Source organism: Micromys minutus (genome assembly GCF_963924665.1).
Source record: "Micromys minutus genome assembly, chromosome: 9".
Classification (NCBI taxonomy): Eukaryota; Metazoa; Chordata; class Mammalia; order Rodentia; family Muridae; genus Micromys; species Micromys minutus.
In genome coordinates, this window is record NC_137978.1 from 44,855,594 (window position 1) to 44,879,391 (window position 23,798).

At 43.4% G+C, this 23,798-nt stretch overlaps 1 protein-coding gene across 1 annotated transcript in view; it reads left to right on the top strand.

Annotated features, from left to right (window-relative positions):
• The first annotated feature begins 111 nt into the window (after positions 1-111).
• The window catches only part of SNRNP40 (small nuclear ribonucleoprotein U5 subunit 40), a 29,056-nt gene continuing 5,369 nt past the window's right edge, over positions 112-23,798 (top strand). Inside the window, exons 1-7 of the mRNA XM_080921093.1 lie at positions 112-266; positions 3,003-3,132; positions 4,975-5,068; positions 7,538-7,703; positions 14,936-15,058; positions 20,178-20,298; positions 23,247-23,329. Coding sequence (XP_080777219.1) covers positions 123-266; positions 3,003-3,132; positions 4,975-5,068; positions 7,538-7,703; positions 14,936-15,058; positions 20,178-20,298; positions 23,247-23,329 — 861 coding nt within the window. The 5' untranslated portion in view covers positions 112-122. The remainder of the gene's footprint in view (positions 267-3,002; positions 3,133-4,974; positions 5,069-7,537; positions 7,704-14,935; positions 15,059-20,177; positions 20,299-23,246; positions 23,330-23,798) is intronic.

The following is a 23,798-nucleotide window of genomic DNA, read 5'->3' on the forward strand; positions in this document are numbered from 1 at the left end:
TAGAAACCGATTGGTTATTCTTCTCCGGAAGTTCTGGAGGAAGAACTCAGTAGGAACCAATTGCGTGGCGCCTGCGGCCGGCGGCGCGGTTACTGGCGGTGCCGAGGAGAGTGGCTGTCGCCATGATCGAGCAGCAGAAGCGCAAGGGCCCAGAGCTACCCCTGGTTCCAGTCAAGCGGCCGCGACATGAGTTGCTGTTGGGAGCGGCAGGAGCCGGCCCCGGAGCCGGGCAACAGCAGGCTACTCCCGGGGCATTGCTGCAGGCGGTAAGTGGGCAGGCATCCTCTGCCCTTGTTCCCACGAATAGTATCGGCTCTGCGAGAACCGAAGACAGTGAACCTGAAGTTAAAATAGGCCTCTGTAAAGGTGCCTTGTGTTCTGGGTGTGTTTCATATGTGTTTCCCTGTTAGACGCCTGTTTTCAGCTCTTCAGAGGCATTGAATCATTTAAAACTTCGGCCTCAAAATTAAGACCCAAGCTTCCGCATCCTACATCTTCAGGGATTTAGCGTAAAAGAAATATTCAGGAAAGTTTGCAGAGTGTACTAATGAATGAATGAGTGAGAGAGAGAGAGGAGAAGCAATGGAAATGAATGATAGTGGCAAGTTTTGCTGTCTGGTACAACTTTTTTTACATTTATAACAGTAATCAACATTCGTTGTTCTTATCTTGGATGTTTTGCGTGTGAATTTTCCGTTCATCTTGGTAACAGCCTAGAAAGAGCTGTTATTTTGCAAATGGAGAAGGCAAACTTTCTTGAATCAGAATTCATGTTCCTAATTACATGTCTTGTAAAATAGTGATCACACTGGCCATACTGTATTAGGTTCAGATGAGAAAATAGATGTACCTGCCTCCTGCTCGACTCTTTAACCAAATCCTGTTGTGGTGGTCCTTAAAATATATAAATAAAGTGAACAAGGCGTGTGGGGGGCTATAGTTCCAGCTTTCCAAAAGACTGGCAAGAAAATTTGGAGGGAAGAAATTGGAAGCCAACCTGTACAACATAGACCCCTACCCCCCCAAAAAAGAGGGACACACAATTTATAATTATCACTCAAGAAGATCCAGGGCTCCAAGCCATTATAGGTTATTATGGCAAAATCCTGTTGAAAAAAAGAAAAGAGAACCTTGATCCTTACCTTCTAGTTAAAACCCCTTTATGTCTTCTGGTGTCACAGCAGGTAGAGCTTAATTAGTATTTCTGGCTTTGTCTTTGAATCAAGGATCAGTTATTAATCATTGAAATATTAAGTTGCATGGTTCTCTGCTGAAAACATGTTGACTTTCTATTGTGAGTTTAAAAAAAAAATCAAATTCTTTCTGTAATAATTTCCCTCTTCTCTGCTGAAAGCATGTTGGTTTTCTATTGTGAGTTTAAAAAGAAATCAAATCCTCTGTAATAATTTCCCTCTTCTCTGCTGGAAACATGTTGGTTTTCTATTATGAGTTTAAAAAGAAATCAAATCCTCTGTAATAATTTCCCTCTTCTCTGCTGAAAACATGTTGGCTTTCTATTGTGAGTTTAAAAAAATCAAATTCTCTATAATAATTCCCCTCTTCGCCTTGTTCATCTACCAGTTTTCTGGCATGTCACTTGGCTCAAGACACCAACATATATGTTCTTTGGTGCATTGGCTGGAATGTTCTTCCAAAGGTCAACTATTGGCTCTTTCAAATCTTTGCTCAGATACCAGGTTTTCAGTGGGGTTTTCCTGAGCACTGTATTTTAGGTTGGAGTATCCTGTACTTTGGAACCCATGTTGTTTCATCCCATGGCACACAACAGGGGGTGTTTTACTTGGGTTTGTTTGTTTGTTTGTTTGTTTGCCTTTCTCTCAGTTTCTACTAGAATGCAAGGCCTATTATTTTACTGAGTGCTGTTTTCTCCAGTACATAGATATATTAGGTTATTTTATGCGTGTGCATGTGTGTATATCTATGTGTGTGTTTTTCATGTGTGTGTGGTGGAGTTGGGGCTCAAAAGCCAGAATAGAATGTTGCATTCTCTGAATTTGGAGTTATAGTTCTTGAAAGTTGCCCATTGTGGATGCTGAGAACTAAACTCAGGTCCTTTAGAAGAGCAGTCAGTGCTCTTAACCACTGAGTCATGTCTCTAGCCCACATGTAACATTTTTTAAAGTAAATATACTGGATGAGGGTGATCATGGTACATTATTTGCATTTATGGATATTTTGTAATGAAATCCATAACTTTGTATAGTTAGTATATTATAATAAAAATAAGTAAATATACTGAAATCTACTAAAGAGATTTCAGGGTTATTGGTAGTACACTTGTTCTTAGTTGACAAGTAAGATTGCCTGGGCTTAGTGTCCAAGACCATAATCAAATCTACTTTGCTAAGCCTGCACAGGGATACACACTTGTAACACCAGTACTTAGAGGACCAGGCTGGGCCACATATTAAGACCCTGCTCATACCCCAAAAATATGTTTTGCATAATAAGCTGTACCATACAAGGTTTTTCAAAGGCTATATGGGTGAAGTAGAGACAGAAAAATGGTGACCTACATTAAGAATGTTCCTGTACTCCCAGAGCTTCATTTCTTGGGGAGTTGGGAAGTGGGGGGGGGGGGTTAAGCAATGATGTGAGAGAGGGAAGTTCAGGTGGTGATGGGGCTTAGACAGAGTGTCCTGGAGCCAGTGGAATACTGAGGGGGCAGGGAGGCTGCCTCAAAATAGAGACAGACTCTGGGGAGGAAATATTTAAAAGACACAAAATAAGGCAAGGGTTCTTGTGAAAGACATCTTTTTCTATGTTAAGATCCTGACGCATAAATGAGTTCAATGTGATCAAGCGGTCAGAAGTTGGCTGTGGAACAAAAACAGCCTTAGGGAGGAGAGAGCGCATTGGGCATATGCTGGGCTGTCTGAGGGATTATCCAGAGGCAGGAGTTCTGTGAGCAGATGAGGTGCACTGCCCCAGCTTTTTTTTGCCTGTGTAAAGTGGCTGCCTCACACTTGTCTTTGGTTTAGGGACCACCAAGGTGTTCTTCCCTTCAAGCCCCCATCATGCTGCTCTCAGGACACGAAGGGGAAGTGTATTGCTGCAAGTTTCACCCCAATGGGTCCACCCTGGCTTCTGCAGGATTCGACCGACTCATACGTAAGGCACAGTTTTTGAACTGGAGTTACTACTGCTCTCTGCTAATAATGATCTCTTTAATTTTGAGTGCCATAGAAGGCATCAGTCTAAATTGTCATGTTAAACAAACTATAGTTATGATAAAGCAGGATGCTAAAATGCTGAGCACTCCTTCTGGTACAACCTTAGGTCCACAAAGTAAATAAAAGGAAGGAACCTACTAATTGGAAAGTGGGTTGGTTTGGTTGGAGTTATATAATCTTTCTCCTCTCCCTCTCTTCTTCCTTCTCTCCTCACCATCCCGCTCCCCATTCTCCTTCTGTAATGCTCATGTAGCCCAGGCTGACCTGAAGCTGGCTATGTAGTGAGAATGACTTTGGAATTTCTAATCCTCCTGCCTCTGCCTCCCAAATGTTGGAATTACAGGCTTATGCTACCAACAGCAGCTGAAAATATATATTTTTTCATGGTGACAACTCTGAAGCTGATTTAGCAAGAACATCAGTTTGGCTTTAATGGGTTAGTGAGCATTAAGAAGAGAGAACTTTTCTCTTTATAAAAACATGAGGCCTTAATCCATACCTAGGATCCTCATATATGAGGGGGAAAGATGGGCTCTTCAGGTAGTAGCTCACTACCTCATTTATTACCTGATTCTCAGCCACTCACTAAGAATACCCATATTTTAAAAAAATAAGTACAGTTAAAGAGATGGCTCAGTTAAGAGCACTTGCTAGCTGGGTGTGGTGACACCTTTAATCTCAGGATTCTGGAAGCAAAAATAGGAGGATTTCTAAACTGAAGGCCAGCCTGGTCTACAAAGGGTTATGAAAAAAAACCCTATCTCAAAAACAGGAGGAGGCGGTGGAGAAATGGCTCAGCGGTTAAGAGCACTGGCTGCACTTTTAGAACCTTTCTTCTGAGATAGATCTCTCAAGGTCAGCCAAGTAGACTGGGCTAGCCAGCTGATGGGCCCCAGAGATCTACCTGCCCACCTCCCCAGAGTTGAGAGTACAAGACCATGCCACCTTACCTGGCTTTATATGAGTTGTGAAAATTAAACTCAGGTCCTAACTGACTGAACTGTTTTCACAGCCTTATTAGGCAAGATTTATTTTTATTTTATGTGAGTATTTTACTTGAGAGGGAGAGAGAGAGACAGATAGACAGACAGACAGACTTGGGCCTTCTACAAGAGCAGTATCTGCACTTATTTGCTGAGGCATCATTCCAGCTCCCTCAGCTTTAATTTTTAAAAAGTTGGTACCTTTTCTTATATGCCCCGTACCTATAGTCTGAAAAGAGGACTGTTGGGCTATAGTACCTCTTCTTCATTTCAATTTCATTTGAATTTCTTTTAAAGTATTTATTTATTAATGTATATGGACGGGAGGGGCAATCAGAGCACAGCTTGTGGTAATCAGCTGTGTGTGTGTTCACATCCTCAGAGGTCAGAAGAGAGCACTAGATCCCCTGGAAATATATTGTAGACAGTGGTGATGTCACGTGCTGGGAACTGAACTCAGGTCCTCTGGAAGAGCAAGTAGTCTTTTTGGTTGTTGTTCTTTTGTTTTATAAATATTGACTTATTTTGTGTATATTGGTGATTTGACTGCACATAAGTCTGTAAGGGTATCAGATCCCCTTGAGAAGTTTCAGATGAGCTGCCATGTGGGTGCTAGGAATTGAACTCAGGTTCTAAAAGTGCAGCCAGTGCACACACATGGTTGTAGTGACTGGAAAACTGACCTAATTGATAGAACCAATGTTGTTCCATAGGTGGGTAATGTCAAAAAGACTTTTCTGGTTATTTTCCAAGTAACGTTTCTCTGGCTGATGGTGGCCTTTCCTTTCTTCTCATAGTACTGTGGAATGTCTATGGTGACTGTGACAACTATGCAACGTTGAAGGGACACAGCGGAGCAGTGATGGAGCTGCATTATAACACAGACGGCAGGTGAGTGAGCAGTCTGCATGTGGAGTGACAGCTGCTGCCCTCAGTACTGCTTAGTCAGCCCTGCGTTCTGTCTCTTGGGAGACGTTCTCAGAAACTGGTTAGCGGGGCACAGTGTTGTAATCCTGTAATGTCAGATTGAGAAAGCTGAGGCAGGAGAATCACAGTTTTAAGGCCCAGGTGGCCATGGAGTATACAATTAAGAGCACGTTATCATTTTCTCCTAATTCACCTGTACTCCAGGTAGCTTGTTTTATGAGACATAAAGCAATGTAATTTGAAATTAGCTCTTTATATTTTATTGCCTGGTATGGTGGCACGTGTTGACTCTCAGGAGGCAAAGGCAGGTAGGTCTCTGAGTTCGAGGTCAGCTTGGTCTACATAGTTTCAGGGCAGCCCGAGCTGCATTTATATCTGTTGTGAGTGTGTGTGGTGTTTCTGTGAGAGGACTGCATGTATAGCGGTCAGGACAGCTTTGTGGAGCTAGTTCTTTGTTTGCCTTTATGTGGGTTTTAGGAATCAAACTGGCAAATGTCTCTCTCCATTTGCTAAGAGATTCAGAGGGCTGAAATTAGCTATTTTTATCATGAAAATAATAAACTATATTTAAAAAAATAAAATTATAAAAAGCAAATTAATGGGTAAATTCTCCACATTTTTACCTCTCCAAATACATCTTTCCAAAGTCCTTTTCTACCAAAATTATTGAGTTTTGACATACTCATTAGGGGTGTGTGTGTGTGTGTGTGTGTGTGTGTGTGTGTGTGTGTGTGTAGAGAGAGAGAGAGAGAGAGAGAGAGAGAGAGAGAGAGAGAGAGAGAGCTCCAGAGAGCACACACATGGTAGAGAACAATTGTGGAGATTAGCAGCCAATTTGGGGGTGTTGGTTCTTATTTTCTACAGTGTGGGGCACAGAGCTCAGGCTTGGTAGTGGGTACCTTGACCTCTGAGCCATCTCACCAACCCATAATCTTGCTTTTCTTCCTTCCTTCCTTCCTTCCTTCCTTCCTTCCTTCCTTCCTTCCTTCCTTATTTTTTAAATTTTTCACTTGTTCATAGCTCTGTGTTCCAAGATTATACTAATAATTTTATACTATTATTACTATTATACATATTATACTAATTATACTAACAGCACATGATGGCATTTTGGAGGTAGAGTGTGTCTGCCCATAAGTGCATGCCTCCGTGCATTTAAGGACAAGGGAACATCAGGTGTCCTGTTTTATTGTTTTGTGCAGTAGTCTCTTGAGACAAGATCTCTCCTGTCTCTGTCAGAGAGAGCTAGGGTTGCAGTATGCATGGCCATAGCCAGTGTTCTGTGTAAAGACTTGAACTCTGGTCCTCGTACCCCTGAATCAAAGTGTTAGTGATTTCCTCGGGCTGACCTTAAATTTGCAATCCTCCTGATGTGAATAACTGGGACTGCAAATGTATGACACTGCACCTGGCTTGCTTCACATCTCTGATCTCAAACTGCACAGTGCTACATTATTACATCGTAAAGTAAGAATGTATTATAAGGGACTGGAGAGACAGTTCAGAGGTTGAGAGCACTTGCTGAGCCCAGGTTCAGTTCCCAGTGCCCACATTCTTATCAACAGCCCTCAGTAACTTCAGTGTAAGAGCATCTAATGTCTTCAGGCCTATGGACACTGCATACACATGGCAGGTACACACTTTCGAGCAACATACCAATTGTCATAAAGTAGAAATAAATGATTTTTTCCTTCAGCATTATAATAGGCATCGTTGCATGAACTCCATTCCCAGCGTTTGGGTGGTGATGGGGCAGGAACATCTTGAGTTCAAGACCTGTCTGGGCTACATAGCATGGTCCTGTCTTGGAGAAAGAGAGAGCATTGTGAGATCAACTTTATTTAACTTAGAAATCATTCCCAGAGAGAGAACAAAGGATTGGAATTACTCACCTATTAAATCTAGAATTGCCACTCATCTTGACCACAGTAGGCATGTAGGAGGGCATTGTATCCATATGTGTCACAAAGAAGGACAAGATGAACTGATAAAACCACTATATTGTTTGTGTGGTGAGTCAACCTGATACAGAATCTAGAAGGTGGGTAGGATTGCCAAAGACAGGATGAGGCACCCTGTGGTCATGAACAGATTCACAGTGCAGCAGTGTGATCTGGAAGACCTTGACACATTCTGGAGGTTTGGTGGGGGGTCTTTTTCTTTTTCTTTTTTTTCCTTTTTTGAGATTTCTCTTTTTATTTTATTTATGCATTTAGGTGTTTGCCCTCCATATATTTCTGTATGCCACATGCATGCAGTACTTGTGAAGGCCAAAAGAGAGCATCAGTTCCCCTGGAACTAGAGTTCCTGGGCCATTGTGTGATCTGGGAAACAAGCTTAGGTCCTGTGAAAGAGCAGCCAGTGCCCTTGACCACTGAGCCATAGTCATCTCTCCAGTCTTCATGTTTGCCTTATTTTGTGTTCTCTTTCTAGCATGCTGTTCTCAGCATCAACAGATAAAACTGTGGCAGTGTGGGATAGTGAAACAGGAGAGAGAGTTAAAAGGCTGAAGGGGCACACCTCCTTTGTGAACTCCTGTTATCCAGCCAGGCGGGGCCCTCAGCTTGTCTGCACTGGCAGTGACGATGGTACAGTTAAGGTAGGTGCTATCTTTCTGTGTTGCTGTTTAAGGCAGCATAATGCAATCTCTTATGTCTTCCTACCAGTATTCCAAGCACGCTTAAACTTTTCCTAATTAAAATAATACTCTATAGAATTCTATAGAATATATTGCTACTTGGAATCAGTGGGCTGTATGGATTTGGTTCCTGGCTCAGCTGTGAACTGTGTGACTTTGAGTAGTTAACTCTCTGAGCCTTACCTTCTTAATCTTTTTAGTTTGTTGAGTTTGTTTGTGTTTGTTTGTTTGTTTGTTTGTTTGGGGGATTTGTGGTTATTTTTTGTTTTTGCTTTTGCTTTTGTTTGTGGTTTCTTTTAGAAACAGGGTTTCTCTGTGTAGACAGGCTGTCCTGGAACTCACTCTGTGGACCAGGCTGTTCTAATGTATCACTACTGCTTGTGTACTTTGTTAACCCTTTGAACTGTAATAGTGTTTTACAAGATTGTTGTGAAATTGCAGATATCTAAAAAAGGTCAGCAAATGATCTCAGTCACCTACAGTGAGAATTTGCTAATCATTTAGTTGAATGACTCTAAACTGTGTGTGTTAGGATCACCTGAAGAAGCTACTAAAAATACCCAGAGTAGAACCGGTGTACTGGACAACCTTACCTTTGTAGTGAGACAGTCTCAAAAGACAAATATTAACAGTAAAACACCCAGAGTGGTAGTTAAAGTCAGAATGGTCATCCTGAGCTGCCTAACCAAACTCTGTCTCAAGAAAAAGAACTAAATAAATATCAAGTAAGTGAAAACTAATCAGAACCTGGTCAATGAGTCTAAATAGTTTAAATGTTACTCATTGAGATTTTAGAGCCCACTGATCTTATCCAGTGTGCTCACTTTACAAAAGAAGAAAATGGAGCCTAGAAATAGGAAGGGGAAAAACAACCAAGTTACCTCAAGGCGTGATGCTTCGTAATGCCAACCATATCATGGGTTTCACTGTGACACTTTCAGACACGTATATCATGATACCATGTTCACCCCACACACTCACTTTCTACTACTCCCCCTTCTGGCTGCCACATCCTGGCTTTTTACTTTAAAAAAAATTTTTAAGATATACTTATTTTATGTGTGTGAATGCTTTGTCTGCATGTTTCTACGTACGTATGTTGACTAGATACAACGTACATACCTACTCCTCCATAAGAGCGGTAAGTATGGGGCTTGAGAGGTGGCTTACCAGTTGGGAGCACTTGATGTTCTTGCACAGGACCCAGGTTTGATTCCCACATGGTGGCTCACAGCTCTCTGTGACTCCAGTTCTAGGGGATCAAGTGCCTTCTGACGTCTGCTGGTTGTCCAATTCAGCCCTGAATGCCTTCTGTAGCCCAGGCTAACCTTGAACTACAGCATTTTAAATAGTTGAGACCATAGGCCTGTCTTAGTTAAGAGTTTCTATTGCTGAAATGAAACACCATGACCAAAAGTGTGTCCTTTGTCCTCATATTTATGTGTGTGCCATGCCTGTGCCTCATATCCACAAAGATCAGAAGGCATTGGATCCCCTGAACTTGGAATTACAAATGGTTATGAACCACCATATGGATGCAGGAACTTGAACCAGGTCCTCCCCAATAGCAAAATGTGCTCTTAACTGCTGAGCCATCTCCTCAGCCCCATCAAAGTAATATTTTATAATATGGGTAATATGCCATATCATTTAAAGATGACTGCTTTTTGTATAGTTCTTTGTTTTGAATTTATTTGAAGGCATCAATGAAACTTTTTTTAATGGGAATGGGTTCTTGTGATAGGGTCTTATTATATATATGCTAAGGAGGCCAGGTGAGTGTAGATGAGAGGAGGACCCTCATAAGGACAGCCAGAGTGGGGACAGCATCCAGGAAAGCAGGAGTCGGAAGAGAGAGTGGGAATTGGCTACAGGCACAGAGCAGATCAACTATGTAAAAATATTTAACTCACAGGAAGATACCTCACTCTCAAGAAAATGGAGGTTTTGGTACAAAAAAAGGGAGAGAAAATTAAAGTGAGTCTTGTGGTGCTGCGTTGAAATACAATCAGTGTGAACACCCATTTTCTTTTTATAAGTTGATAACCTAAATTGAGTTCTTATTTGAGAATAAACATTTTTGGATAAGAGACAATACTCTAGAGGGATCAGAATGTGAACCTTCAGTCTGTTGGGGAGTGAATATAGGGCTGGGGAGATAGTGCCGGTGGTGTGGATCTTGCTTGCTACACACAGAGCCCTGGGTTTGATCCCCAGGCACTGCATAAATTAGGTATGGTGTACACTGTAATCCCAGGATTCGAATTTTAAAGTCACCATTATCTATCTACTTGGCAAACTTGACACCAGCCTGGGATACACGGGACATTTTTTGGAAGGAAAAAAAAAAAAAAAAAAAAAACAGGATGTAAATGTGTGGTGTGCAGGCTTCTGTATTCTGAAGCAAACACAGGAGCGACACGGCCCTACTTGGCCTCCCATCAATCACCCAGGGCCTCAAGCATTTGAGGGCATGCTCTGCTCTGAGCCAGAGTCCCGGCTTCATGGTTTGGTCTTTTTGTTTTGTTTTGTTTTTTGAGGCAGAGTTTCTCTGTATTGATCTGGCTGTTCTAGAACTTGCTCTGTAGACCAGACTGGCCTCAAACTCACAGAGGCCTGCCTCTACCTCCTGAGTGTGGGAATTAAAGGTGACCTAGAGTACCACCGCCTGGCTTGTTTGTTTGTTTTCTTATTTTATTTTATTTTATTTTATCTCTTGGTCTTTAAATACTATTTGCCAATAAACAAAACTTGGGCTCTTAGATTAGACCTCATCAGGGAAAGTGCTTTAAGATGAGCCTGGGGACTGGAGAGAGATTGCTCAACTGTTAAAGGCTAGCATCATGGCCAAAAATATAAGATGAGCCTAGAACATCTTGTACAAACATTTCTAGGCAAGTAATACAACTGAATGTTATTAGTGATGAGGCAGAACTGTGAGCTGCTGATACATGATAAAGATATGTTACCCTTTCTGTGATATCCCCACCAACGATAAGTCTTCACACACACCGAGACAGCACCAAACAAATCTGAGTTTGGAGAGAAAGGTCTCTGGTCTTCAGAAGTGTTGGGGCCACAAAACTCAAGGAAATAAAACAGCCATGACAAATTTAACAGATTTAACTGAACTTTGGTGTCTTGGGGGGGGGGTAATGGTTACACTTGAATGGTGTTTAAGAATTATGATAAATTTATTTCTTCATTTTGATGGCATATTGAGATTAAGTAGGAAACATCTTTGGGACAGGCACCAGGGTGTGTTCAGGAGAATAGGTTAGGTCAGCAACTTGCTCTAAAATGATTTTAGGGGAGAAAATTACCAACTTTTTAGTAAGTTTGTGATTATTTCAAAAATTTTTAATTATTTTAATCAAACTTTAAGTGGCTACCATACCTTTTAGGTTAAAGACAGATTGGTGCCAGGCGTTGGGCCACACTCCTATAATCCCAGAAACAGGAGGCTGAGGCAAGAAAATGGTGAGTTTCAGACTAGCCTGGGCTAAATAGGGAATCCCTGCCTCAAAGAAAGGGGGGTGGGGAAATAAGGGGTAAAGATTATTTTGATCTGGGTAAAGATTATCTGTTGAGACAAAGATGAAGGAAAGTTCGTCACCTATGTGAGAACTAGACTCTCAAGGCCTTGACTTCCAAGCCAAGGCGTGTGGGCTTTTCTGCAGGATTACTGGTAATGTCCGTAGGAAAACAAGAAAGCACTGTCTCTTTTCTGTGGGTTGTTTTGTTTTGTTTTTGAGATAAACTTAAATTCATCCCTAGAACCTTGTACAGTAAAGAGCAAGACTGGGACTGACTCTGTGCAGAGACCTTGCCTCGCACACACGGGGGCCTGGGTTCAGTGTCTAGTATTTAAAAGAAATACATCAAAATTAAAGTGACTTTGATACCCAAACATTTCATCTCCCAAGAAACCCCAACCCTGTTAAGGAAGTCAGTAGTCGCTCCTGTTTCTGTCCTATATTCAGCCCTGGCAACTGCCATTGGGTCTAGTTTGCCTGCTCAGGTGTTTCCATCAACTAAAATGAGACAAGCTACAATCTTAGTGTCAGGAATGACCTCAGAGTGGAGGCCAGCCTTGGCTGTTTTCCTGTACAGTGTGATCTAGGATATCTGTGTCTTTGGATTCTGCTGAGTGAGTATTAAGTGCAGAACAAGCAAACATAAAAGAACAAACAGTAGCAAAACATCCTCCATTCAGTTCATACTGGCCATCAGATGCCCAGCAGAAATGGACTGGGGAAGTTGAGGCACTCTGCTGGAGTTCACACTGAGCGTTCTCCCACAGCTGGGCTCCTAGCTTCTGGGCATTTTTATCATGGGATAATCAGCAGTGTCCCCTGTTGGCAATGGCTACCTTCTCTATGTTCTCAAGGGCACAGGGCCAGTCCCCTTAGCTGCCTGCTATCTCTCCATCCCCCCATTACAGAGCAGCTTGACCAGAATGGGGATTTGGAGGAGGCAGCAGATTTCTCCACTCTTGGACTCCACCTACCTCAAGCACACTGTAGTATACCAATGTAATGTACATGACAGCAACACGGTCAACAGACTCATTGTTCTAAGCTGAGGAAATGTGGTTTTTGTGCAAGCATGGGAACCAGAGCTCAGATACCTGCCTCCGAGTGAGAAAGATGCTGGGCCTGGGGGCCTCCTGCAATCCCAGGGCACGGGCAGTGGAGACACAGTCCACGGAACAAGTTGGCTTACCAGACTAACTGAAAAGACGAACTTCGGGTGTAGTGAGAGACTCCACCTCAGTGTGTATGGTGGAGAGCAGCAGGTGTCAGAGTTCAGCTTCCGCTGCGCACTTAAGCATGTGTATAAGTGCTTGTGCTCCTGCACTGCCCATCGCAGTCTGTTTATTACAGTAGCTTGCTGAGCATGCTAGCCTGGGTTATAGGATGAGTTAATAATGCTCCATAGTAAGACCCTGTCTCCTAAGGCCGAAAATAAAATAAAGTCATGATCACAGTATCTTTTTTGTTAGGGTTTTGTCTGTGCTTTTGGTTTTTTGTTTGTTTTGATTTTTTTGGAGCAGCGTTTCTGTGTAGTCCTGGCTGCCTCTGCAGTGTGCCACCATGCCAGAGTAACTTCTGTTTGCATTCTTTTTGGTTTTAGTTGGGTTTTCATGCTGCCTGTTTTCTGTCAGCTTGACACAGCTAGAGTCATTTGGAAAGGAGGACTTGTTGACAAAATGTCCTTGGGAAGTCAGCCTATAGGGTCCGTGGGGTATTTCCTTGATTGATGATGAGTTCTTGCCTCCAGGTTCCTGCACTGCTTGAGATCCTCCCCTGGCTTTCCTGACTGATAGACTACTACCTGGAAACGTAAACTCACAGGAACCTCTGCGGGTTGCTTTTGGCCCTGGTGTTTTATCAGGGCAATAGAAACCCTGACTAAGGCGGTTCTTTTGTTTTGAGGCAGGGCCTTAGGTAGGCCACACAGACCCCACCTTGCACTGTAATAACTTCTCTTCCTGCCTCCACCTCCACAGGATGTGGGTGTGCTTGCCCATGCTTACATTCACACAGCTGAAAGTCTTAGGTCAACTTCCAGGGTTTTCCTTTCTCACCAACTCTGAGACGGTCTCTCACTGAACCTGGAGCCCCTCTGTTGAGCAAGGGTAGCTGACTGCAAGCCTCGTGATCCTACTCCCATCTTCATCTCCCCAGAGCTGGGCACTACCATGCCAGCTCATGGGTGTTGGGGGTTGATCCGAACAGGTGCTCATATATCTAGCAAACACTTTTTCAATGAGCCATCTCCCTAGCCTTTTACATTTTTCACCTGTTTATTGGGTGATGTCGGACACGCACACCATGATGTGCATGTGGAGGCCAAAGGACAACTCAGAGGAGTCGGTTCTCTCCTACTGTGTGGGTCGGGATCTAGCGCAGGTCAGGAGGCTTGCCAGCAAGTAGCTTTACCAGCTCAGTAGTTATCTTATAGCCCTCGAGGTGGGTGTGGGGGGTGATTGGTCTTACTCTAAACTTGACCTAGAACTTACTCTGTGCTTTTATTGGTCCATATCTTGTTTATTCCATATTTGCTGGTACTAAAGACACATGCCACAGCTTGGCTTAGAGTCTTTTGTTAAAGTGTGACTAAACAGTGTGTTCCATTTATTAATTTCCTGTTTGTAGTGTGTGTGTGTGTGTGTGATGCACCGGTAGAGGACTTGAATAACATGCATCCATACACACATGTCCATTCAGATATACACACTTGCACTATGTTTTTCAAGCTTTTGGAGGGGTTGGTTTGTTGGGTTTTTTCTTTTGATTTGGGTGTTTAAACAGGCCGCTGTGTATCCTAGAGAGCCTCAGACTCTTGAGCTTAAGCAGTTGGCTTGGCTCAGCCTCTCAGAAGCTAAGAACAGAGATGCACGTTGTTTATTCACACTTTAGCAAACGGATCTGAGCTATCGGTGGCGTGTGTCTTGGTACCAGCTGCTTGGGAGGCTGAGACAATGGGAATCCTTGAGGCCATGAGTTTGGGCCCTGTGCAGCAGCAAGGCCTTGTCTTTAGAGAGAGTCTAAAAATATTACTAACATTACTTGTTCTACCAGCCTTCCTTCTTGTGTGAGAAACTGATCTCACTTCATGGGCTACTCTTATGAAAGCACAGGAGATGTAGTGAAATCAAGACAGTGAAGTTACAGCCTTGCTAAATGAGATATCAGTAGGCTTGCTGACTGAGTGCAGAGAACGGTCCTCTTTCCTGAGCAAGCAGGAGGTACAGTCTGGGCATCATCTAGGTACAATTTTTCCTGACACTTGTTTGTAAATTTGACTTTATGTTTTACATACTGGTTTTGTTTAAGATTTATTTATTTTTATTTTATGTGTATAGTTGTGTTGTCTGCATGTCTGTCTGTCTGTACCACTTGGATGCCTGATGCCATCACTGTGCCATTTCTCCAGCCCACATTCTGTTTATTTGAAAGTTTATCAGATACATGGTCGTGTAGGCAAGCTTGGCTGTTTAGTAATTTGCTGTTCTAATTTGGGTGGGAAGGAGGTAGCTTGGGGGACTTTGATCTCAGATGGAGAAGAGTTACCTGCCAAGCATTAGTAAGGGTCTAGTGTTCTTGCTCATCTTAAACCGTGTGGAGGGGTATGTGGTGATTGCCCCTGAGAGCGGTGTTACTGATGGTGCCTGTTTTCTGCTTCAGCTTTGGGACATCCGGAAGAAAGCAGCTATCCAGACATTTCAGAACACATACCAGGTGTTAGCTGTGACCTTCAATGACACAAGCGATCAGATTATCTCTGGTGGGATAGACAATGATATCAAGGTATATTTGTTTATATTTATCTTTTACCTATATTTCAGAAACTAGTCTTTTTTTTTTAAATGTTAAGGTTGCAGGAGGTTGGCACCTAATGCCAACTAAGAGGAAGAAAGTGACTTGAAATTTACTTTCTTTCTGTCCTGGTCTAATGGTAAGTAAAGGCTCTGTATAATAAATAAATGTTACCAAGGGTGAGGTGATTAATATGAAGTATGAAATCCTTTGGTAGAGGGGAATTGTGAAAAACATAAGCGTATGGCCAGGCGTGGTGGCACACTCATTCCTTTAACATCAGCACTCAGAAGGCAGAGGTAAATAGATCTTATGACTTCAAAGCCAGCCTGGTCTATATAGTGTGGGTTCCAGGACAGTTGGAGTTACATAGAGAGACCCTATCTCAAAAGAAAAAAAAAAGAATACAAAGTCTATTCATTCCCTGACTAGACATTGTTTATTTTAAATTACACTTAATTTTGTATGCAAATGGCAGAGAATAATTTGTAGTCATTTCTCTTCCCTGTGGGTCCCAGGATTGACCTCAGACTGTCAGACATGGTCGGTAGTGGTTGCCTTACCTGCTGAGCCATCACCCTGCTAAGGACATTGAAAGTTGTTTTGAACTCTGTGTTCTAATGACAGGATTAGTCTGTGACTGTCTACCCTCATCCTTTAGTGTGGCTCTCTTGGACACTGTGGAAAGTAATTTTTCTAAGCTTGCCCAAGAAGAGACAACATAAAAGACATGGGAGAAAGGCCGTGGAGCATTTGGCAGTACAGTATCACTCAGGCTACAAGCATGTCTTAGATTCTAGCCCTGGTCCCGCCATTTGCTAGTTTTGTGATTGCCACCTGATCCTCATCTCCTTTAAGCCCCAGTTCCCTCAAGTGAGCAGCTAAGGTGGTGGTGACCCAGTGTTTCCCCATAGGGTTGTGAGGTGTAGCCAAGTCCTAGGCCTGGCAAGTGCCAGTTGACAGGCAGATCTGGGGCTACACTTGCTGTCTGCCTCTGCCTATTTTGAGTCTGTGAGGAACTCAGAAACTATCTAGTCCCCCACATCCCTCTCCTTTGCTTTTACGCATGCATGCACCCACACACACATCTTATGTAGCAGGCTTCGGGTCTGAGTCAAGCTTTCCATGTAGCCAAGGATGACCTTCCCTCCTCCTCCTAGTAGAGGCAGCCATAATGAAATGCTGAGAAAAAAATAGATGGCTGAAGCTGTTGTGCAGAGGGTAGAATACTTCCATGGCATGCACGAAGCCCTGAACTGCCAGCCTCAAATAAAACTGGGAGGATGGGGCCTGCCAGTAATCCAAGCATTTGGGAGGTGAACGCAAGAGCAGAGGTCACCCTTCAACATCACCTTGCGGTCACCCCATGGATTATACTTTCCCAACAGTATTTCATGAAGAAGGTTGGTTGTCATGGTGGTGTGGTGACATCTCTAGTTGGAGACTAGACAGACAGACAGAACCAAGAGTAGGGATCCACAGTCATCCTTGAAGAGTTTTCAGTAGTATTTAATTTCTTCCTTCCCTTTCATTCTTCAATTCCATATCCCCTGATTGGCTCTCTAATAGTGTGACCTCTGCTACTGTGGGTCTTTAGCTTCAGTTCTTTGCAGTGTCACCTGGAATATTGTCCCCATGACAGAAAGGTCTAGACTCTTCTGGGCATGGCTGTGAGGGACTAAAGTGCTGGGATCACAGTAATGTGGTACCAGTCCCTGGGTCTTGCACTGTGTGTAAAGAAGAAAGCTAGCTGAGCACCAGCATTTTTTGCTCTTTGCTTTCTGACAGAAGATACAGTGCAACCACGCGCCTCATGTCTCTCATACCAGACCTCCTCACTGGAAGTACCTTCAGACCATGAGCCAGGTTAACCTTTAAAAATTGCATTATCCTGTTAGCAGGGAAGTAGCTAAGACATGGCCTGCCAACACTCCAGAGGCAGGGGACCTAAATTCAGTCCCTAGTGGCCATGTAGTAAAAGGAGAGACTTGACTCCTGCAAGCTGTACTCTCACCTCCATGAGTGCAAGTGCACTCTCCAAATAAAGGAGTAGATAAATGAATAAATACATGTGGAAAGATACCTGTGATGCTAATTTGGTATGCATTTATTTTATGTTAATGCTTGAACTGGAGAGATGGCTCAGTGGTTAAGAGCACTGACTGCTCTTCCAGAGGTCCTGAGTTCAATTCCCAGCAACCACATGACAGCTCTCAACTGTCTATAACTCTAGTTCCAGGGGATCTAACGCCCTCACACAGACATGCACATAGGTAAAACACAAATGAATATAAACAGTTTCCATTCCCCAAAACATTTACAGTGTGTTTATTATATATATATAGTTAAGCTACAAGAATTTGATTCTCCTATCTGCACCACAGGAACAGGCAGGCAGAAAAACAGTCTCATGTTAATGATGTCTTTTGACTACAAACAGCGTGGCTGCTGTTGGTCTGAACCCTAGTGTAGTATCGTCCCCAGGTCTGCCTGGTTCTTGTTAGGAGTTTCCTGTCTTCTCAGGAGACAGTATGTTACACCTTCTCATAGGGCAAGTTCTCTGCAGAGAAAAAGTCCTAGCCATTGAATATTGATATATGCCGCCGATTCTGCTCTGAGATTTGACCTTATCTCAAACGTAAGAAACATACGAATATAGTCCAGGAATATTGCATTAAATTTAGCTCTGAAATCTAAAAGATCTTTGCTGTGTTTCTAGAAAGTGCACTGGTTCTCAGAGCCATCCAGTCTTCATCTTTCAGGTGAAGTCTCGCTAAGTCTTTTGGTTTGGAGTTCATAGTTAATCTGTAGCTCTGGCTGGCATTGAACTCCTAGATAGTCCTCTGCCTCTGCTTCCCGATGCTGAGGCTAAAGGTGTGTGCCACCACACCTAGCTTGTTTTGTTTGGGAGGCAGTTTCTCAAACTTGCCTCCTCCTACCTGCACCTTCTGAGTCAGGTATTTTAGTCACATATTTAAACACTCACACTGGGTTTGTTTGTGCATGCCTGTGTGAGTATGTGCATCCTTTGGAGGTAAAAAAGGATGTCTGATCCCTTGGAGCGAAGTTAACTTATAGCTGCTAGCCCCACATTGTAGCTCTAGAAAATGTGTCAGGATGCTCTGGGGCAGTGTGTGCTCTTAACTAGACACCATCCAGCCCTGCTATTCAGGTTCCACATCATACACGCAAATCCTAACTCCTTTCTGAAAGAAGGAAGTGCCGGGCTGGAGAAGTGGCTCAGTGGTTAAGAGCTGCTCTTTCAGAAATCCTGAGTTCAATCCCAGCACCCACATGGTGATCTCATCCATCTGTAATGAGATCCGATGCCCTTTTCTGTGGTGTCTGAAGACAGCGACAGTGTACTTATATATAATAAATTAATTTTTTAAAAAAGTAAGTGCCTTGATTTAGGGGATGTCTGATATTTTATTAATTTAGAAAAATTACATGGCAGTAGTAAATGAAGATTTTTATAATACCAATGACCTTCACAAAATTGCTAATCTTTTTCCTTGTGACATCCAGGTTATTTCTGTTGCTGTTAATGTTTATTTTTACATATTTGTTTAATCGCCTATTATGTAAATATTTTTATATTTTGGTTTTAGAGTTATTTTTAGGAACTGCTCAATAATATTTAGAGTCTGCCATGAGCCAGGCATATGCAAAGCATTCTTATTTGTAATCTTTAGAATAGACGAGCACTTGCCTGGTCTGCCTGAGCCCCTAGGTTGGATCTCCAGCACCACAAAAAGTGTAAAAGACAGAGACATGTACAGAAGATGTAGATGCTATTGAGGCTGGAGATGTGATTCACAGCTAGCTCACAAATCCCTGGACTTGAGCCTCAGCTGTAAACAAACAGCAAAGGTCAGACACCTACATATTCTTGTGTCTGTCTTCCAGAAGAGGCTCAGAAGGGTTCTTTGCATAAATATGCTTTTCCTTTTATTTTCTAAATGTATGTATGCACATACACATCTGTGTGTATTGCTCTATATGCTTATATGTGGCATAAGATAAAAAATTACAGTGTTTTTCAGCTTCTTTTTTACTTTATATAATTACAAGCCTTGTGTTCCTTTTGTCTCGTCAGTTTTCCTGAGTATCCCTGGCTGGCCTGGAGTTGGCACTTTGACCTCTGTTTCACAAGTGATGGTCCTAAATACACCACCATGCCCAGCCTTGTGCACTTTCATTTGTATGGGGTTTTTTAAATTTTAGTTTGAAACCCCTGGCTCAAGTATATTTTATAGCTCAGAGTATCTTTCTCCTGATCCTCTTTCTCTCTCCACAGGAGATGCTCTTGGCTTGGGGAATGGGGGTTTGAGATGGTCTCATGGCCAAGTTAGTGGAACTCTGTGTTGTTTAAACTGGCCTCAAATTCAGAATCCTTCATCTCTTTCCTGAGTGCTGGAATTAGACATATACCACTAAGCCTGGCATCTGGTTTTATATAGTTTTTTTTCTTATTTTCTAGACTTTTAAATTTTTAAGTGATGTATAGGAATCTATGTGTGATGTATAGGAATCTGTGTGTGGTGTATAGGAATCTGTGTGTGATGTATAGGAATCTGTGTGTGCCGTGTATACCCTGTGCTCACTTGCTCCAGGTGTGCCAGGTACTAGAAGAGGTCAGAAGAAGGCACTGACTCCCCCTTGGAATGATAATTACAGACGGCGATCCTCTATGTCAGTGCTGGAAACCAAACCCAGAGCCTACACAAGAGCAGCAAACACCCTGAACCTCTGAGCCGCCTCTGCAGAGGTTCTGTTGCTGTTTTAAGGCAAGGTCTCTCCTACTGTTTGTCTTGGATTGGCTATGTAGACTAAGCTGGCCTTAACCTCACAGGGATTTGCCTGTCTGCCTCCCGAGTGCTGGAATAAAAGTCGTGAGCCACCACGTCCCAGCTTCCTGCTATTTTTCTCATTTCTTTCTTTTTCTAGAACAGTGTCTATGTAGTTCTGGATTTCCTGGTGCTTACTGTGTAGTCCAGGCTGGCCTCAAAATCACAGAGAGCTGAGATTAAAGGTGTCTGCCACCACACCTGGCTTTCCTCTGCTGTTTTTGAATTTGAATCCTGAATGCAGTTTTACATTTTTACAGGTTTGGGACCTACGCCAAAACAAGCTAACCTACACCATGAGAGGCCACGCAGACTCTGTAACTGGCTTGAGTTTGAGTTCTGAAGGCTCTTATCTCTTGTCTAATGCAATGGACAATACAGGTAACTTTGAACAGCTGTTCTGGGACTGGCGTCTGTTGACCCTAAAGTGGAAGTGGGGCATTTAGTATTAATAACATGCACAAGGAAGAGGTGGTACTGCTCAGTTAAGCTACTGTTGTCAGATGTGACTCCTTTGTGAGCCTGGGGCTCACGTGGTAAAAGAACAGAGTCACTCCCACAAATTATCTTTACTGCCGTAAACACTCCATGACTTGTGTGCCTCCTCATTCATTTTCGAGCTCACAAGCGCTCTCTTTCTCTCTCTCTCTCTCACACACACACACACACACACACACACACACACACACACACACCAAAGACATAAATCTTGCCAAAATATTTTTATTGGGAATCTGGGGAGGTATCTATGGTAGAGTGCCTAGCATGCCTGTGTCCCTGGGCTCTCGGCCACACAGAAGCACTGGAGAGAAATGTGCTTCGGGCTAAATGAAGTCCAAGGAAGTCCCAGCCTGTCAGCTGGGAGACCATTTACATGAGGCGATCTAGATCCATGCTCCTTAGTGCAGGATTCAGAAGTCTCTCCCTAAGTCGCTCGTATAGTCTAAGCAGTTCACACAGGGCATCCCCACCCTCTCACCCCACCCCCACTCCTCCACCCCCAACCCTCATGCTCAGGCTTCCTACACAGGGGAGTCTGCCTTTCAGCTCTGAGACCTGTGGCTCCAAACTTGATACCAGAAACTTTGACTGACTAGCAGAATGAGAAGCTTTCTTAAGTGCTCTTTTCTGGTAGTTGTCTTCCCTGGGAAGCATTGGTGTGAGATGAAGTCCCCAGGAAAACATGTCTCCATTCTGGCTTTTCCAGCACGTTCTCTTACACTTTCCCTCTGCTTGTCACAGAGTTACAGGGTGGGGGCGGGTTTGCTGCAGTGAGGTAGACAGTGACAAGCTGGAGATGCCCTTACTGTGCAGACTTGTGGCTGTGAGAACTAAAGCACTTGTGGGTGGATATGCATCCTGGATTCTCACGTCACGAGCAAACTTTCTTGTGTAGCTGCCCTTTTTAAGTTCAAAGTTAACCTCAACTACATAGTCAAGGTTACCCAGGACTACTTGAGACTGTATACCCCCCCAAAACAAAAATCATCAACAATAAATGCTGGTGGTGGTGGTCTTCTTAATTTTGCAGAGCAGGAAGCCAAGATGTATTTTCACTTTAGCTGGCATCACCCATATTTCTATGTTAGATTCAAAATTAGATTCAGAGTCTGTGTTTTCTAAGGCAGAAGTGTATAGTCGAGCACTCGGCCTGGTATATGTGAGACCCTGGATTAAATCCCCAGCAACTAGGATGGGAAGAGTGTTCATGTGTCCTGGAGAGGAAAGACTGTCTCGTGTCTGGGAATGGGGTATGGTGTTATGATTCCTGGGGAGAAAGGTTAGAGTCCATTGGTCCTGGGGATGGGCGACAGTGTCTGACGAGTGTCATGTGCTTTAATTCTCGCTGTGGTGGTTTCTGTCAAGTGAAAGGGAAGGTGAAGTTGGGTTTCACTGGCCTGCATCTCTGCAGTTGGTGGAGGCTAGAGAGATGACTCAGTCAGTAAAGAGCTTGCCATTCAGATATCTGTAACTCCAGTCTAGCAGCCCAGAGTGTTTTAGGCTCAGTGAACCCTAAAAATAAGGTATAACTTCAAAAAATAAGGTAGAAGCTGAGCATAGTGGTTCACCTTTAACCCCAGCACTTGAGAAGCAGAGTCTCTGTGAGTTGAAGGTTAGCCTCATTGGTCTATATAAAGCAGTGCTGTGACCCTTTTACAGCTCCTCATGCTGTGGTGACCCCAACCATAAAGTTATTTTTGTTGCTGCTTTCAATGCTGTAATTCTGCTATGAGAAATGTAAATATTTTTGGAAACAGGTTTGTCAAAGGGATCCAGACCCACAGGTTGAGAACCACTGACATAGCATGTTCTAGGCCAGGGAAAGCTGCAGAATGAGACCCTGTCTCAAGGGGGGGGGGGGGCAAAGCATCTAGCGTCTGGTGTCTCCACACATGAATGTATACTTAAGCGTGTGCTCACATTGTATACCCGAAAATCTTTTTTCCTTTTATTCAGTGCACACGAATGTTTGCCCTCATGTGTTTATGTGCTGATGCCCTTAGAGGTCAGAAGGGGTACTGGACATCCTGGAACTGAGTTACAGGTGGGCGGTTATAGGTCACCACGTGGGTGCTGGGAACTGGACCCAAGTCCTCTGCAAAAGCAACAAGTGTTATTAAGCAGCAGGCTGTCTCTTTAACCCAAGAACTTTTTTTTTTAATTAGAAAAATTGATGCAGGGCTGGAGAGATGGCTCAGTGGTTAAGAGCACTGACTGCCCTTCCAAGGTCCTGAGTTCAAATCCCAGCAACCACATGGTGGCTCACAACCATCTGTAATGGAATCTGATGCACTCTTCTGGTGTGTCTGAAGACAGCTACAGTGTACTTATATATAATAAATAAATAAATCTTTTTTAAAAATTGATTGCCATATTGAAGCTTTGCTGAATATGACTCTAAACTGTCAAAGAAATCATTTGGGAAATATTTAAGATCCAGGCAGACCTTAATGTCAAATTTACATTGAACCTTCTGCCTCACTCCCCACCCCCCAAAAATGGTTGGTGTGTGTGTGTGTGGGTGTGCTCACGCATGTGTCAGACTCACAGAAAGATCTGTGTTCTGTTGCAAATCCCCAACTGTGTTTCTCATCTCTCCCTCCTCCTTCCTCAGCTCTCCTCTGTGCCCTTAGCTTAGTGAGAAGGACAGTCATGCTGCCCCAGCATATATATATATATATAGATTCCCCCGGGAAGGACAGGGCTTTTGCAGTTAGCATTGTGTCATGTGGGACCACCTCCCCCAGAGGACAGTACTTGTTTGTTACTGACGTGGGAGCTGCTGCTCTGGTTGTTTGTTGCTTGACTGCTTTGGATTTGCTTTGTAGTGCGTGTCTGGGATGTCCGGCCATTTGCTCCCAAAGAGAGATGTGTAAAGATATTTCAAGGAAATGTCCACAACTTTGAAAAGGTGAGTAGGACTTGCCTTGGGGGTTGGTTTTACTGTGTGTTTAATCTGAAGAAACATTTAAAGCAATGTTCACTAAGAATCACTTAAGTCTTCATCAAAGCTGCCCTCCCTCCTGCTTAGCTTCCCGTGTGCTCAGATTGCAGGAGCTGTCCCCATGCCTGGCTCACAGCTCTTCTTACCAGAGTAAAATCAGTACAGCATATTAGAGAAGACAATCTCACCGGTAACCAGCGCTGGGGTCCATCCTCATTCCTAACTTGAGTACCTCCCTGACCGGGCATTCATTCCTGGCCTTTTATCCCTTGGGAATCTCAATCCTGTAAGTCACTGTCTATGGCCCAGGCCCCCATTGCTGTTACCCAGAAACCAGCTGTTAGAGCCCCCCGGGTCTGTATTTGTCTCCTTAGATCATGATGGAGTTCAGAGGAGTTTTCTCCAACCCTCAAGTGTCCTGGGGCAGCTCCTTTGG